Source organism: Peromyscus californicus, unplaced genomic scaffold (genome assembly GCF_007827085.1).
Source record: "Peromyscus californicus insignis strain IS unplaced genomic scaffold, ASM782708v3 Scaffold_17__1_contigs__length_78620276, whole genome shotgun sequence".
NCBI classification, from domain to species: domain Eukaryota; kingdom Metazoa; phylum Chordata; class Mammalia; order Rodentia; family Cricetidae; genus Peromyscus; species Peromyscus californicus.
The window spans coordinates 77676081-77690968 of NW_026294469.1; the positions used below are offsets into that span (position 1 = coordinate 77676081).

The 14888-nt window shown below is 35.7% G+C and overlaps 1 protein-coding gene across 2 annotated transcripts in view; it reads right to left on the reverse strand.

The window, feature by feature from the left end:
• Positions 1-14888, reverse strand: part of Dok6 (docking protein 6) — a 407881-nt gene that overhangs the window by 288146 nt on the left and 104847 nt on the right. Inside the window, exon 2 of one of the 2 annotated variants that reach the window (XM_052742739.1) lies at positions 14450-14494. The exons of the other annotated variant lie outside the window; for it this stretch is intronic. Within the exon in view, the coding sequence (XP_052598699.1) occupies positions 14450-14494 (45 nt within the window). The remainder of the gene's footprint in view (positions 1-14449; positions 14495-14888) is intronic. 2 annotated transcript variants of the gene reach the window in all.

Consider the following 14888-nt stretch of genomic DNA (forward strand, 5'->3'; position numbering starts at 1 on the left):
GTCACCTGCCAGTCCCACAGACGCTCAGACCCGACCAAGTAAACACAGAGACTTATATTGCTTACAAACTGTATGGCCGTGGCAGGCTTCTTGCTAACTGTTCTTACAGCTTAAATTAATCCATTTCCATTAATCTATACCTTGCCACATGGCTCGTGGCTTACCGGTATCTTCACATTCTGTTTCTCATCGTGGCGGCTGGCAGCGTCTCTCTGACTCAGCCTTCCACTTCCCAGCTTTATTCTCCTCCTTGTCCCGCCTACACTTCCTGCCTAGCCAATGGCCAATCAGTGTTTTAATTATTGACTAATCAGCAACACATTTGCCATACAGAACATTCCACAGTACTTCCCCCCCCCCCTTTTTTTTTTTTTCAAAAAGGAAGGTTTTAACCTTAACAAAGTAAAATTACATATAATTTGGGAATTTGGGCGTAGCTTCTGTTACTACTTCCTGCTGGAGGGGGGCGCTGTATCTTATGGGGACACAAAGAAAATTTTAGGATCATGGAGTAGTCCGTGAGGCTGTATCATCTGAGCCAGTTGCCTTCAAACCATTCTGGATGTTGGATCATCTGGGCCATGGTGTCATCGGAGACCTTTCAGGGGGTCTTGGCTGGTCAAACCTGATGTGTCTTAATCTGGAACAAATCCATAGCCTCTGGCTTTCTGTGGAAACAAAAGCAGAGTCTCCTTTCCAAAGTAACATATCCTTATATCCAAATTTTGAAGTCAAGGTACCTTTAAAATATACATATTGGCATAACTCAACAGCTTTTACAATCAAATGTTTTTCTGCAGTTAAAAGTCCCAAAGACAACACAATGCAGATTCTCTGTGTAATATCCATTTTTACGTGGCTTATTTTTTATACTACCTTTACTGTCTCTTTAAAGACTTTATTTTTTAAAACTATGTATTTGTTTCTATAACTCTATATATCATCTTTTTTGTCTCTTTAAAGCCTACGTATATTTTACACACATTGTAAACTATTACATCTGAATCTGTCTTATTGTGAATCTATTGCCTTAAACTGCAGCAGCTGTGACTGCTGGCTCCTCCCACCTCAGCTTCCCAACATGGCTACGTTTACCACCAGCTCTGGGAGCTATCGTGGGTCTATGCTTTTATCCAAGCAGCGTGTAGTCCAGAAACCTTTTTTTTGTTTTGTTTTGTATTAGCAAAGTCTAAATCCACCATGCAGCTTAATGTGCCACTTGCAGAGGCCTTATTCCTGCCATACAGCATGTCAAGCATGCACACCAGGAACCCACAAGTAGCTCAAACCAGCAGCTGCTGCTCATTTGAGAGAGACAATTAGGAACTGTTTTTAGCTTCATTTTAGAATCTTTTTTTCTCAGTTTTTAGGTGGAAACTCTTGCCACCACGTTGGACGCCATTTGTAGCTGGAGTTTTCCTGCCTGGCCCACAGTCAGGACAAATCTCTGTCACCTGCCAGTCCCACAGACGCTCAGACCCGACCAAGTAAACACAGAGACTTATATTGCTTACAAACTGTATGGCCGTGGCAGGCTTCTTGCTAACTGTTCTTACAGCTTAAATTAATCCATTTCCATTAATCTATACCTTGCCACATGGCTCGTGGCTTACCGGTATCTTCACATTCTGTTTCTCATCGTGGCGGCTGGCAGCGTCTCTCTGACTCAGCCTTCCACTTCCCAGCTTTATTCTCCTCCTTGTCCCGCCTACACTTCCTGCCTAGCCAATGGCCAATCAGTGTTTTAATTATTGACTAATCAGCAACACATTTGCCATACAGAACATTCCACAGTACCTTGTCTCGAAAAACGGAAAAAAAAAAAAAAAAAAAAATGGAAAACAGTTCTCTTCAACTGAATTTCACTGGGCATACAAACTAGTCTTATGAGGGAAGGCCCCATTCCCAGCAGTAGAGGGCCAACACAAAACTAACTCAAAGGCATCTTTGGATGTTCTCTGTCTCATAATATTTTGTCAGAAAATCTTTTCTTTTCCTTTCTTCTCTCTCTCTCTCTCTCTCTCTCTCTCTCTCTCTCTCTCTCTCTCCCACTTCCTTCTTTCTTTCCCTTACAGTTCCTTTGTGCATACATTACAGTTTCTGGTTTTGTGCTTTTATGGGATTTCTGTATGCATGAAGGCTCATTCTCTGTGTCAATATGTGTTTCTTTTGCATTAGCTCTTTTTCCTCTGTTTGTTTCCTATGTTCTATTCTTGTTTGTTTGTCTTTATTTTATTTTACTATTATTCTTTGTCTTTATTTTATTTTATTATTATTCTTTAGAAATCTGTTTTCTAAAGAGAGGCAGAAAGAGTGTGGACTCAAATGGGAAGGGAGGTGAAGAGGATATCAGAGAATATGCGAATGGAAAGCATAATAAAAATATTTATATAAAATATATTTCTTTTTTCAGTAAAAGAATACTAGAAAATTACAATAATTTTCTACTCTATCACAAAATGTACATAGTCTTTCAACCCCGAATAACACAATTAAAAGTTACTTATTTATTTGCTCATGAGCTTATTTATTTATTTATTTATTTTGGAGAGAAGGTCTTTATAATCCCAGGGTGGTCTCAAACTTCATGTATCCATGAAGTCCTGAACTTCAATCTCCCTGGTTCTGGGATTACATGTGTGTGCCTGTTCCATCACTCTCAGATGAATGCTGTATTTTAGAAAAACAATATAACAAAGCATGAAAAAATATACTCACAAGGGAAATTTTCACAAAAATTGTGTTTCTCCCATAAACTGACAGGTTTATCAGAGATTTAGTGCATATATAAGTCTTACACAAAATTAAAGAGCTACAGATACATTACTATAACTAAGAGAAACAAGCTATATCAATTATTTACTTTGTCTATTCTCTCAGTTATTTTTGTGCATGGTATATGTATTACACATGCATTGTGTGCGAGTGAGTGTGTATGCATGTGTGTGTGCAACTGGGGTCTATCTTCTTTTGGCATTCTTTTTCTGGTATTTTTATTATAAAATCATTTTGTTATTAAAAAGGCATTTTAGTTGTAGCAATAACATACATGTTTTTTTAAAAAACAAAACTATAGATCACACCATAGACTCCTGCTCTTGTGGAGGGTCAGAGTTCACAGTCCTCTGCATTGGGTGGCTCACAGTGCCTATAACTCAAGATCTATGGGATCTGAGGCTCCTAGCCTACTTGGGCACCTGCATTTATAAGCACATACTACACAGACACATAATTAAATATAAACCAAAGGTATATGAATATTTTAAAAAATACACTAAGGAAGCAGCAGAGTTAAAGGAACTACAAAAACCAAGTCTGGAAAGAAAAGACAAAGGAGAAAAAGCCTTGGAGGATAGCTTTGGGATTATCTTATAATACAAAATAATTTTTACTTTTAAGAGTAAACTCTTTAGTTATTAGAGCCTCTAATCTTTCTTAAACACCTCATTGATTTGGCTACATTTGCTGGCCAGGAAGCCCCAGGCATCTGACTCTCTTTCTCTTGCCACAAGCTATGGAGTTGAAGAAGCATACCACCTCCCTGACCTTCACTTGGGTATTTGGGATTCCAATTCAAGTCCTCTTGTTTTTGTTATATGAACTTTACTGATCTAAAACATTTCCCCAGCTTTCACGAACACTTTCTACTGCAGTGAATGTCTACTGAAGAAATATGCAAGAAGAGATGGAGAGATTCAGAGATTAGAAGTGCTTTCATCTCTTACAGAGGACTAGAGTTTGATTTCCAGCATCCACGTTGTATGGCTCACAACTCTTGTAATACATAATCTCATATGTGAAAAGTGATATTTAAAATGTTTCATCTTTATCCAACCCAAATTCAAAATCCAGTGCAATTCAGTGAAAATATGAGGTTTTATCAAAACTTGAAAATATAAAGAATAAATGGACACAAATAAATAAATAAATAAAAATTTGAAAAAAATCAGGGAAAATCCTTTCTTAAAGCAAAACCAGAAAGTGTTTCTAGCAAAGGCAAACTTGAATCCTTGTGACTTTCTGGCTTCTCTAATTCTTGCTTATTATTGGGACTAAATATTACATTTGTGTGGTTATAGATATATTTTGATTCTTTATTATTTCATTTTTCTTTCTCTATAAATAGTATACTTATTTTAGTCTTTTTCTACTTTATCATATGTTAATAAAATTTCTTAATTGCTGCATTAGCTTCTGAAAGTTGTTGATCCACTCCATAAGGATGGCTGTTTTAGTTACAGGCATGGTCAGTGCCCACAAGAAACATTCTTCTAGTTCTTTTCATTTTTCCTATTAAATATACTGAGATTTGATAGTAAGAAGGATTGCCCTGGTAACTTCTAAGTGATTGATTGCTTTCAGGCTTCTTTTGTGCTAACATAATTACATACTCTCGTGGTAGAAAATGTTCTATAGCATAGAGGTGGTCATGTATTACACAGGATTAAAAACTGATGAAAATGAACAACCTACAAACTTTTCAATGACTCATCACTCTCCAGGGATTAGAAAAGGAATTTGTGTTTCTGTAGCTTGGCATTCAAGGCAGTTAGGATCTAATGCCAAATCACATGAGACATTAAACTCTCTGCTGAAGTTGCACTGGCTTGGATGCCATGGTCTTTTTTTGCATGTTCCTTTTTCAGCTTCTATGTATTATTTCCTGTACCTGGATATCCCATATTTTCCAATGAAGATATTAATATTTCCCATTTTCTTTACTACATCTCAAAAATTATCTTTCTGTGAAACACCCTTCACAATAGATACAAATAATATAAAAATATCTTGGGGTAACTCTAACCAAGCAAGTGAAAGACCTGCATGATAATAATTTAAAGACTTTGAAGAAGATATCAGAAAATGGATCAACAGGATTAACATGTAAGAATGGCCATCCCACTAAAAGCAATCTACAGATTCAATACAGTCTCCATCAAAATTCCAACACAGTTCTCTACAGACCTTGAAAGAACAATACTCAACCTGATGTGGAAAAACAAAAATCTCAGGATAGCTAAAACAATCCTGTACAATAAAAGAACTTCCAAAAGTATCCCTGGTTTCAAGCTAAATTACAGAGTTCTAGTAAGAAAAACTGCATGATATTGGCATAAAACAGACACCACATTGATCAATGGAATTGGATCAAAGACCCAGATATAAATCCTCACACCTATGGACACTTGAGTTTTGATAAAGAAGCTAGAAATATACAACGGAGAAAATAAAGCATCTTCAACAAATGGTGCTGGTCTAACTAGATGTCAACATGTAGAAGAATGCAAATAGATTCATATCTATCACCCTGCACAAAACTTGAGTTCAAGTGGATCAAAGACCTCAACATAAATCCAGATACACTGAATATGATAGAAGAGAAAGTAGGAAATACCCTTGAATGCACTGGCACAGGAGACAGCTTCCTGAATGGAACACCAATTGCACAGACACTAAGATCAATACAAAAACGAAAGGCTTCTGTAAGGCAAGGATGTCATCAATAGGATAAAAAGGCCGCCTATAGAATGGGCAAAGATTTTACCAATTTCACATCAGGTAGATGACTAACATCCAAAATATTTAAAGAACTCAATAAACTAGACATCAACAAACTAGATAATCCAATAAAAAATGAGGTACAAATATAAACAGAGAATTCTAAAGAGAGGAAACTCATATGGACAAGAAACACATAAAGAAATGTTCAACATCCTTAGCTATCAGGTAAATGCAAATCCATCTTAACCTGTCAGAATTATTAAGATCAAAAACACAAGTGACAGCTCATGTTGGTTAGGATGTGGAGTAAGGGGAACACTCCTCCATTGTTGGAGGATCTCCCTGGGAAGGGAAACTACAATAGATTTCATGGGTAGACTGGAGGCAGATGGGCTTGGGAACAGGAGGGATCAGATGGGGGGAAGAAAATATTGGGAGAAACAACTGGAATTGGGGGGCATTTCAGGGGCAAGGTGGAAACCTAATGTAATGGAAACTTTATGGAATCTACAAGAGTAACTCTAGAAAAGACTCCTAGTAATATGGGGTACAGAGACTGAATTGGCCATCTTCTGTAACCAGGGAAGGCCTCAAGTGAGGGATTGGAACACCAAACCAGCCACAAAACTTTGACCTACAATTTGTCCTGCCTTGTCTTATTGTAGCTTGTTATGGTGTGTTTGGTGGATATCCCTGGGAGGCCTGCTCTTTTCTGATGGGAAGCAGAGGTGGGTAGTCTGCAGGAGATGGGAGGTGGAGAGGAGAGGTTGGGGGAAGGGAGGCAAGGGAAACTGATTGGGATGTAATATATAAGAGAAGAATAAGAAAAAAATTTCTGGGAGGAGAAGAGGGAGGGAAAACTGCAGTTGAGATGTAAAATAGATTAGCAAATTTTTAAAAATTCTGGAAAAATTTATCTTCCTTACATTGATCACAATTACTCTCTGAGAAACAGCACAAATTTGCTTATAAATCATTGCAAAAATTAATCTGTCCCTTATAGGCAATCTTTTATGAACTTCGAGAATGAACACTTATTATAGGCAATATACTAAACACTTAAAATATACCAAGTCACTGGTCTTCAGCATCTTACCATGCTATTTTATTATCATTGTTTTTAACATGAAGCAAATACAGCACACAGTTATTTAAGTAGGAATGGGAACACATCAATATATCTGAGGCAGCACAGCTCTAAAGTTTGTATTTATAATGATTACATCATGGCTTCTAGTACGTTATGCAATTTCTTATCAATCAAGAGATATTCATGTCATGTATTTCAGCTAGTAAAACTTACATGAAGGTATGGAAACAGTTGGCTGTCTCCTGGATGAGAACCTGAGCTTGGGGTAGTTTGTGGCAAGGTCAGAGGAAGTATAAGCTGAGAACAAAGGATTACAACTGCAAGAAGAACAGATAGGTGTATGCTTGTCTCTTCCTGATTTGTTTTCTAGTCTTGGTGGAAAGCACTTTTTCTTTGTCTTCTTCCATCCACCTCTATTCCTTTCCCCCTGTTCTCTCTTCACTTCTCTCATAGAGAAAAGCACTAATAACTCTTAGAAAACTGCTTAGTCTCAAGAACTGGAAACTTGTTATGAAGGAGAAGAACTACTGCTATACTCTGACACATCCACACTCCACTCTCAGGCAACCCTTCTAAAGTTGGTGAGACTGAAACAGTAGGTGAAGCATTGGCCACTTACTGTCCTTATAGACACGTGTCACTACTGTGTTTGTTTGTGATTAAATCAATGGAGAATTATCCTTTAATTTGTTTTTTTTTTTTTTACATCTGCCACCAGATCTTAGTAAAATATCCATCTGGCCATGCTTTTCTAGCCTCTCATTTTAATGATACATTTTGCATAGTATATTCTACCTCTGGCCACAAGCTATTCAAAATCAATAGCAGCTGAGAAAGAGAAAATCAATTTTCTTCAGTTAAGTGACACTGAGTATATTAACTATGCTCCAAAGTAGGCCCCATGCTTAGGAATGGCTGGCCAGCACAAATTAGACTCCATGCTTCTTTGTTTTTGTTTTTATTATTTTTTAAGAGAAATAACATGAAGTAGGGTGGGTAGGGAAGTGAGGGAGGATCTGGATGGAGTAAGCAGATGGAAATGGATATGCTCAAAATAATTTATATATATATATATATATATATATATATGGTATGACATTCTCAAAGAATAAGTATGGTATGACATTCTCAAAGAATAAATAAAAACACTTAAAAAAAGTCCTGAGTAAAAGAGAATGTCAAGTTCTATACTGTGTGGTATTTGAGGATGTGGACACCTTTGTAGACTCACAAATTAGTCAGTTATCAGTAGCTGATGCTTCTCACCTTAAAACGTGAGGATTTGAAGGCACATGAACTGACAAAACATGTCTGACTTCAAATGCATGAAACTCTCTGAAATAAGACATCTCATCTTAGCTTTTTTCACATAGAAAAAAAGCCTATCAACTTACACAAAGTACTTAGTGTTTCTTTCTTTCTTAACAGTTTATTTCGGTTATTTTCACAAACTTAATTTTGGTTGCTGTTTTAAAACAGCAGCAGCTTATTTGGAACACCACAATTAGATGAGAGGACACTGTGTTTGTCTTCATATTATTTTAGTGCTATGATTTAACCTGACTTTTCCTGGGTCAGCATTCTGGGCACCTCTGTATGTGCAGCAGCAGTGACCTCAAAATTTCAATATCAATAACTGTCACTTTTAGTCCTTTATTCCCCCACTGTCCTTATAGATTTACAAATATTAACATACTTAAAAAGCATGCTACACAATACATAAGGCAATATAATTATTCAGTTTATAGGATAGACTCCTGCATAAAAATGTCCAATAGCAGTATTTGGCAGAATATTTATAATTGTTGCTTGAAAAGTGACTTTCTTTTTCTGGTTTATTTCTCATTCTAAATTATTCTATATTGTAATATCAAAATAATATTTTCAGATTTCCTGGGCATATATGAAAGTTTCAGTACATTTATCAAATAATTAACGTTGTGTAAATCTAACATGTATGACATCCACACATCAGGATACTCCTTCATGGAAAAGTCTTTCCTGTTTGTTCACAGTAAAATGTCTTGTGTATCAAATCAACTGGCCAACGTCCTCCTTATGCTTTCTGTATTTCATCATATTTTGTAAAGTTGATTTTTTTAAATATTGCTCCTAGCAATATAATTGTGGTGGTATTGTGTTCCCCAAAATATTGTGCACTCTAGTAAATTTATCTGGGATCAGAGAACAGAACAGGCACAATATTAAACATAGAGGTTAGGCAGTGGTAGCACACGCCTTTAATCCTAGCATTCCAGAGGCAGAGATCCGCCTGGATCTCTGTGAGATCAAGGCCACACTGGAAACAGCCAAGCGGTGGTGACACACGCCTTTAATCCCAGGAAGTAATGGCAGGAGGCAGAAAGGTATTTAAGGCGTGAGGACAAGGAACTATAGCCTGGTTAAGCTTTTAGGCTTTTGAGCAACAGTTCAGCTGAGATTCATTCCGGATGAGGACACAGAGGTTTCCAGTCTGAGGAAATTCAGCTGAGGAACTGGCAAGGTGAGGTGGCTGTGGTTTGTTCTGCTTCTCTGATCTTCCAGCATTCACCCTAATACCTCCTTCAGGTTTGATTTTATTAATAAGACTGTTTAAGATTTGTGCTACATATAATAATTTCAGGGATGAACTCTTTGGGTTGCCCATGGTTTCCTGTGCATTTCAGTGCCTCCATTACCCGTACTTCACAGTCTTATGCCCATCTTATTTTTACAAATCAGTATATTAGAAATTCATTTCTCCTATTAGAGTCTTTGACCATTGAAGACAGTTTTTTTAATTTTATTTTTTATTAAGAATTTTTTTATTCATTTTACATATCAATCACAGATCCCCCCTTCCCGCCTCCCTCCCCTCCAGCATTTCCCCCCAACTTCCCTCCCCTCCATTTCCTCCTACCAGAAGGTAAGGCCTCCCATGGGGAGTCAGCAGAGCCTGATACATTCAGTAGAAGCAGGTCCAAGTTCCTCTCCCTGCTTCCAGGCTATGCAAGGTGTCCCATAATAGGTAGTGGGCTCCAAACAGCCAGCTCATGCACCAGAGATGGATCCTGATCCTACTGCCAGGGGGCACCTTAAAAAGATCAAGCTACACAATTGTCTCGCTTATGTAGAGGGCCTAGTCCAGTACCCTGGAGGCTCCACAGGTGTTGGAAGACAGGTTTATATGTCAGTTTGTATCACAATCTAATCCCATAGGGTTTCAATATATATGCGAGTAGAAAGCATGAATTCATGCCTTATATTCCTTAGAAATCAGTAACCATTATCCCATTCCTACTGCAAAAAGTCAGTGATAGCTCATGAAAAGTTTAAACCTTATTTTTTATAAAAGTATATTTCATTAATAGCTGCAAGTGATTGAAACTTTTAACTATAGTAATTTATTCAAAATATATGGATAATGTATGTCCTTAATGTCTGGATGCCATCCATTACTGCTTTCTATTTCACATTCTTATATATTTAGCCATTATGAAGGCCATCGATTCTTCTGTAACAAACAAGGAGACATTTCTGTTTATAAATTATGCCAGAGCATGAGAACAAGTTACAGCAGGTTGCAATTTCAAAGGCTTAATTTATAATTGGAATTGCACAGTAAATACATGTTGACAATGTGCAAAGCATCGTAATCGTGGAGAATGAAACATAATTGCATTCAAGGAGAATATGGGGGAGCTACTGAGCTTCATAATTGAATAAGATTTTAATTATATATAAATATAATGGAGAGAAGGAGATGAAGGATTCTGAAGAAAGCAGAGCAGTATTCCTAGAAACAAAGGAGTAAAATATGCTTATGATTAAAGGTACTATTGTGTAGAGGCTCTAGAAAACCCCAGAAAAAGGTGACAAACATTTTTAAATTCCTGTTGCAGATGACAAAAGGCAATGAATACCCAACTCAAGAGAAATGGCACTATTAGACCATTAGAGACCTCTGCTCCACATTTACACCATTCCTTTCCCATTTATCATCCATGAGGATTCTCAGATATCAAAGTAACATCTATTCTCAAAATTTCATTGTTCTAGCCAAGAGGATAGTTGGGATACAAGCCTATCTACCATGGATTTCAATAAAATAAGGGTAGGCCTGTAACTTCATATGTCATAATCATAAAGTATCAAATTGAACATGACAGTTTTATTTCAAATCCCTGCTTAGACTCAAATGCTTTTTGAAAATCCTTCAATCATTCCTTTAGAAAAAAATAGAAATAAGAAAATCTTCTAAGGAGCTTATTTTTTTACTGGAATCCATATCTCTGATCCATTGTAGAATTGTTGGGCAATACTGTCAATACACTTTTAAGACACAGTGTCATAAAACCTATTAAGGCCAATATATTGCCCTCTCTAAAAGATATTTTAAAAGGATCTTGGTCAAGTAGCTACTGAAAATGATTTGAAGTATATTTTCTAGATGGGGTTTACAATTATCCCTTGTTCCAAAACAGAAACTTAGAACAGGAGCAGTTAGCATCTCTGTATAAAATCCATGCATGAGTTTATATAAAGAAGGATGAATACGTTCTTATCAGTCTTACTAATTTGCACCCAACAATTGGTGGAATACAGATGATACATGCATATAATATACACTTAGTTAAATAAATTTACATAGAGCATGTTTGGCTTTATGCTAGACATTGTACAACATAAGGAACTTGAAAAACACTAAAAAGGGCAAAGATAATGATGTTTTCATGATGAAAACATCTTTATATCTCTGAGTGAGGGAAAGTTTTCTGATATAGCCTGGGAACAAAGGTTAAAAAATGTGTGTGTGAGATCTAATTCAGTCAGCAGTACTTGGGGAAAAAAGCAGAATGAAGTCTGGGACGCAAGTATTCATAAATCAAAATACTATAATCCTTGTGGTTTTATGTGCATATGGATTAAATTTTCTTTCTTCTATGTTAATGTGTATATCAACTGTACAATTGTGATTAGTTTAAGATACATTAAATTTAACCTTTGTTCACTAATCACAATTTAGCAGCTAAACAGCCACATTTTATTATTTTTGTTTTTATTTTGTTTTTTCTTTGTGGACATGGTCTCTCCATGTAGCCAGTCTGGAACTTATGTGGAGACCCAACTACTCTAAGTTCTACAATAATCCTTCTGTCTATAACTCCTGTGTGTATTATTAAGGTTATAGGCACGCACTTTCCATAACTGTCTCAACAACCACTCTGATTTACTCATCTTTCTTATAAAATGAGGATGAGAACTAAATAACTATTTAAAATTTCTTAAAATCAAAAGGTATAATGATATATTGTGGATGTGCCCTTCCTGAACTACAAAGGTGGTATCTCTACTCACATTGCCAAAGTTAAGAAATTAATATTTAGAAATAACCCTGTGATTGTTTTACTAAGCTGATGACATCTTACTAATTTTAGGATTTTTAACTTATAAATATAGATATAATATAAAAATTGACCAAGAATATTTGACCAATGATAAATAACCAAATTACTATGACAATTAGTATTTCATATAGATTAGTCATATACTTGATAAATGAATATATAAAAATACTTTATTTTATACATGGCAGAGATGTTTAATAAAAGTCATGCTTAAGAACAAATCATTCACTTTAACATTTAGTTTTAACAAGATATATTTAGCATATGATATTTTCCTTCACATTGTCACATTTCAAATTTCAAGTTATGTACCTTGCATTTGATTTATAATTAAGTATATATTCTGGACATCACTACACACGATGTTCACAAATTTTTTTACTATACATTTTTTAATTCCTGAGGCAATCATGCCCTTTTCAGTGGACGTAATTTTATTTAAAAGTTATTTATTTTGGAGCTATAAGTGGTGACCTCTGAGATCTTTTTATTACTGAATATTATCACATGTCTGCATTCTGCTCAGTCATTTTTATTCATTAAATTTCCTAGAAAATACTGGGTTCTCTGAGCTTTTGTAGATATCTCATGGCAGTGGTAATTTCCCTATCATTTCAGTTATCTTATTTTGAATTCCAATGTTGTTTCTCAGGACACATTCCAGTTATTATTAATTTCCAAGATTTTTCATATTTAGGAGAATAAGCCTAATGCATTAATATTTGGGTGATAAATAAGAAATAAATAGCATTATTTCTAGTCCTTTAGATTAATGGTAATTTAGTAAATTACATGGGAAACAGTGAATAATTGGGAAATTTCAATAGGAACCAATTATTTGCCTTATTAGTACTCAGAGTGATTTTATATTTGATATTGGTGATCTTTTTCCTGTTAAGTCTTTGTTTCTGCAGCGTCAGGTGCCCAAGGAGTGAGAACGTGATGTCAGCATGCTACTTTTGCTGTTATTTATTACATATCCATGTTTCTTAATATCTGAACTACAGTAGTTTTCATAGCATTTTCTGTTATGCAGATATTTGCAAGTCTGGCATGTTGGCTATGACTGTAACCCTAAACCTAGAGAGGCTGAGGTAGGAGGATTTCTGTAAGTTTCTGGACATCCTTGTTTACATAGCACATGTCAAGTCAGTCTGAGTTCCTGAATGAAAGAATGTTACCATCAAACAAACAAGCAAAAAGTGTTGTAGGTATTAATCCGCTACATTCTAGAAATCAAACACTCATAATGAAATTTGGCTGCAGCACAATAAAAACTAAACCAATTACTTCTGTTTGAAAATCTGAAGAACTCTAGACATGTATCTTTATTGCATAATCTAAGGATAGCAAATCTAAGGATTTCAAAGTTTAAAATACACCTAAAACTATACATTATGTTTAGTATAATGGTTGTTTTTCTCATTATTAATTCTGTCAATGAGTATAGGTGGCCTTTCCATTTTCTAATGACTTACTCAATATCCTTCTTTATATTTTATATATTTCATTGTGAAGGTATAACCTGACACACTGAAATGCTAGATGAAAGCATAGGTAGTATCCTACAGGATATAAATGTGAGAAAGGACTTCTTGAATAAGACTCCAATTTGCATAGGAATTAAGGCAAGTGATTGACAAGTGTGACCTCATTTTTAAAAACAAAGCAAAACCTTCTGTACAGCAAAGAAAACAATTACCCGAATGAAGAGGAAGAAGACAGAGTGGGAAAGAATATTTGCCCGCTATGCTATATATCTGACAGAGGATTAATAGCCATTATATATATGTGTATATATATATATATATATATATATAAATGTATATATATACATAAATGTTTTTATATATATATATATATATATTTATATATCAACAAAAAAAAACCCAAAGAGTCATGAAAACAAATGGGCCAATTAAAAATGAGTTATGGATCTGATCAAATAGTTCTCAAAAGAAGAAATAAAAATAGATAGGAAATATCTCAAAGTGTTTATCATACTTAGCAATTAGGGAAATATAAATGAAAACAACTTTGATATCAAATCTTATCTCCTTTGAGTTGTTGGTCAGGGGAGTACAAGAAACTCCACAAACAGTACAATTTATTGCTGCTACCCTTGGTTGTTTCCCTGCATTCTACGGTTGTCACCCCTGCACTCTAGCTTCTTTGGTATACAAAGATACTCTGAACCTTACCAAAAGAGAAACATAAATACCAAGCCAGCTATAAATTCTTTGATCTATATTGCTGTCTGCCTGCAAGATATAATAGAACAATGATGGCATAAAGCCCATGTGAGTAAGCAACCCATAACTGATTTAACTTTAGGCTCATTCTAGGAGATGGATCCCATACTCAGCATTGCCTGTTGACCAAGAACCAGAGACTAGATAGTCTAAGAACCTAGGATAAAACCAAATACTACTGTTCTAAATACATAAATTCTAATGACATTCTTCCATACCCATAAATCAGTGCCTTGCTCAGCCTTCATCAGAGAATCTTCCTCCTGTAGCAAATGAAAAAAAAAAAAAATACAGACATCCACAGCCAGGCATTATGCAGAGTGAGAGAACTTGGAAAACCCAGGCTAAAATGGGATGTCTCTTAAATCACTCACCTCAGGGCTCAGGGAACCATGCGGAAGAGGAGGTATAAAGAATGTAAGAGACGGGGACAGAGGACACAACGAAAACAAGACCATCTAAATCAACATGAGCAAAGCTCATATGAACTCACACTGATTGCAGCAGCATTCACAGGACCTGCACCAGGTCCTCCATGTATATATTATAGCTTCCAGTTTAGTTGAGCATGGGATTCCTAAGCATGCAAATGAGTAGGTCCCTGATTCTTGTGCCTTCTTTGGGGCTTTTTTCCTTCTGTTTGTCTTGCCCAACTCC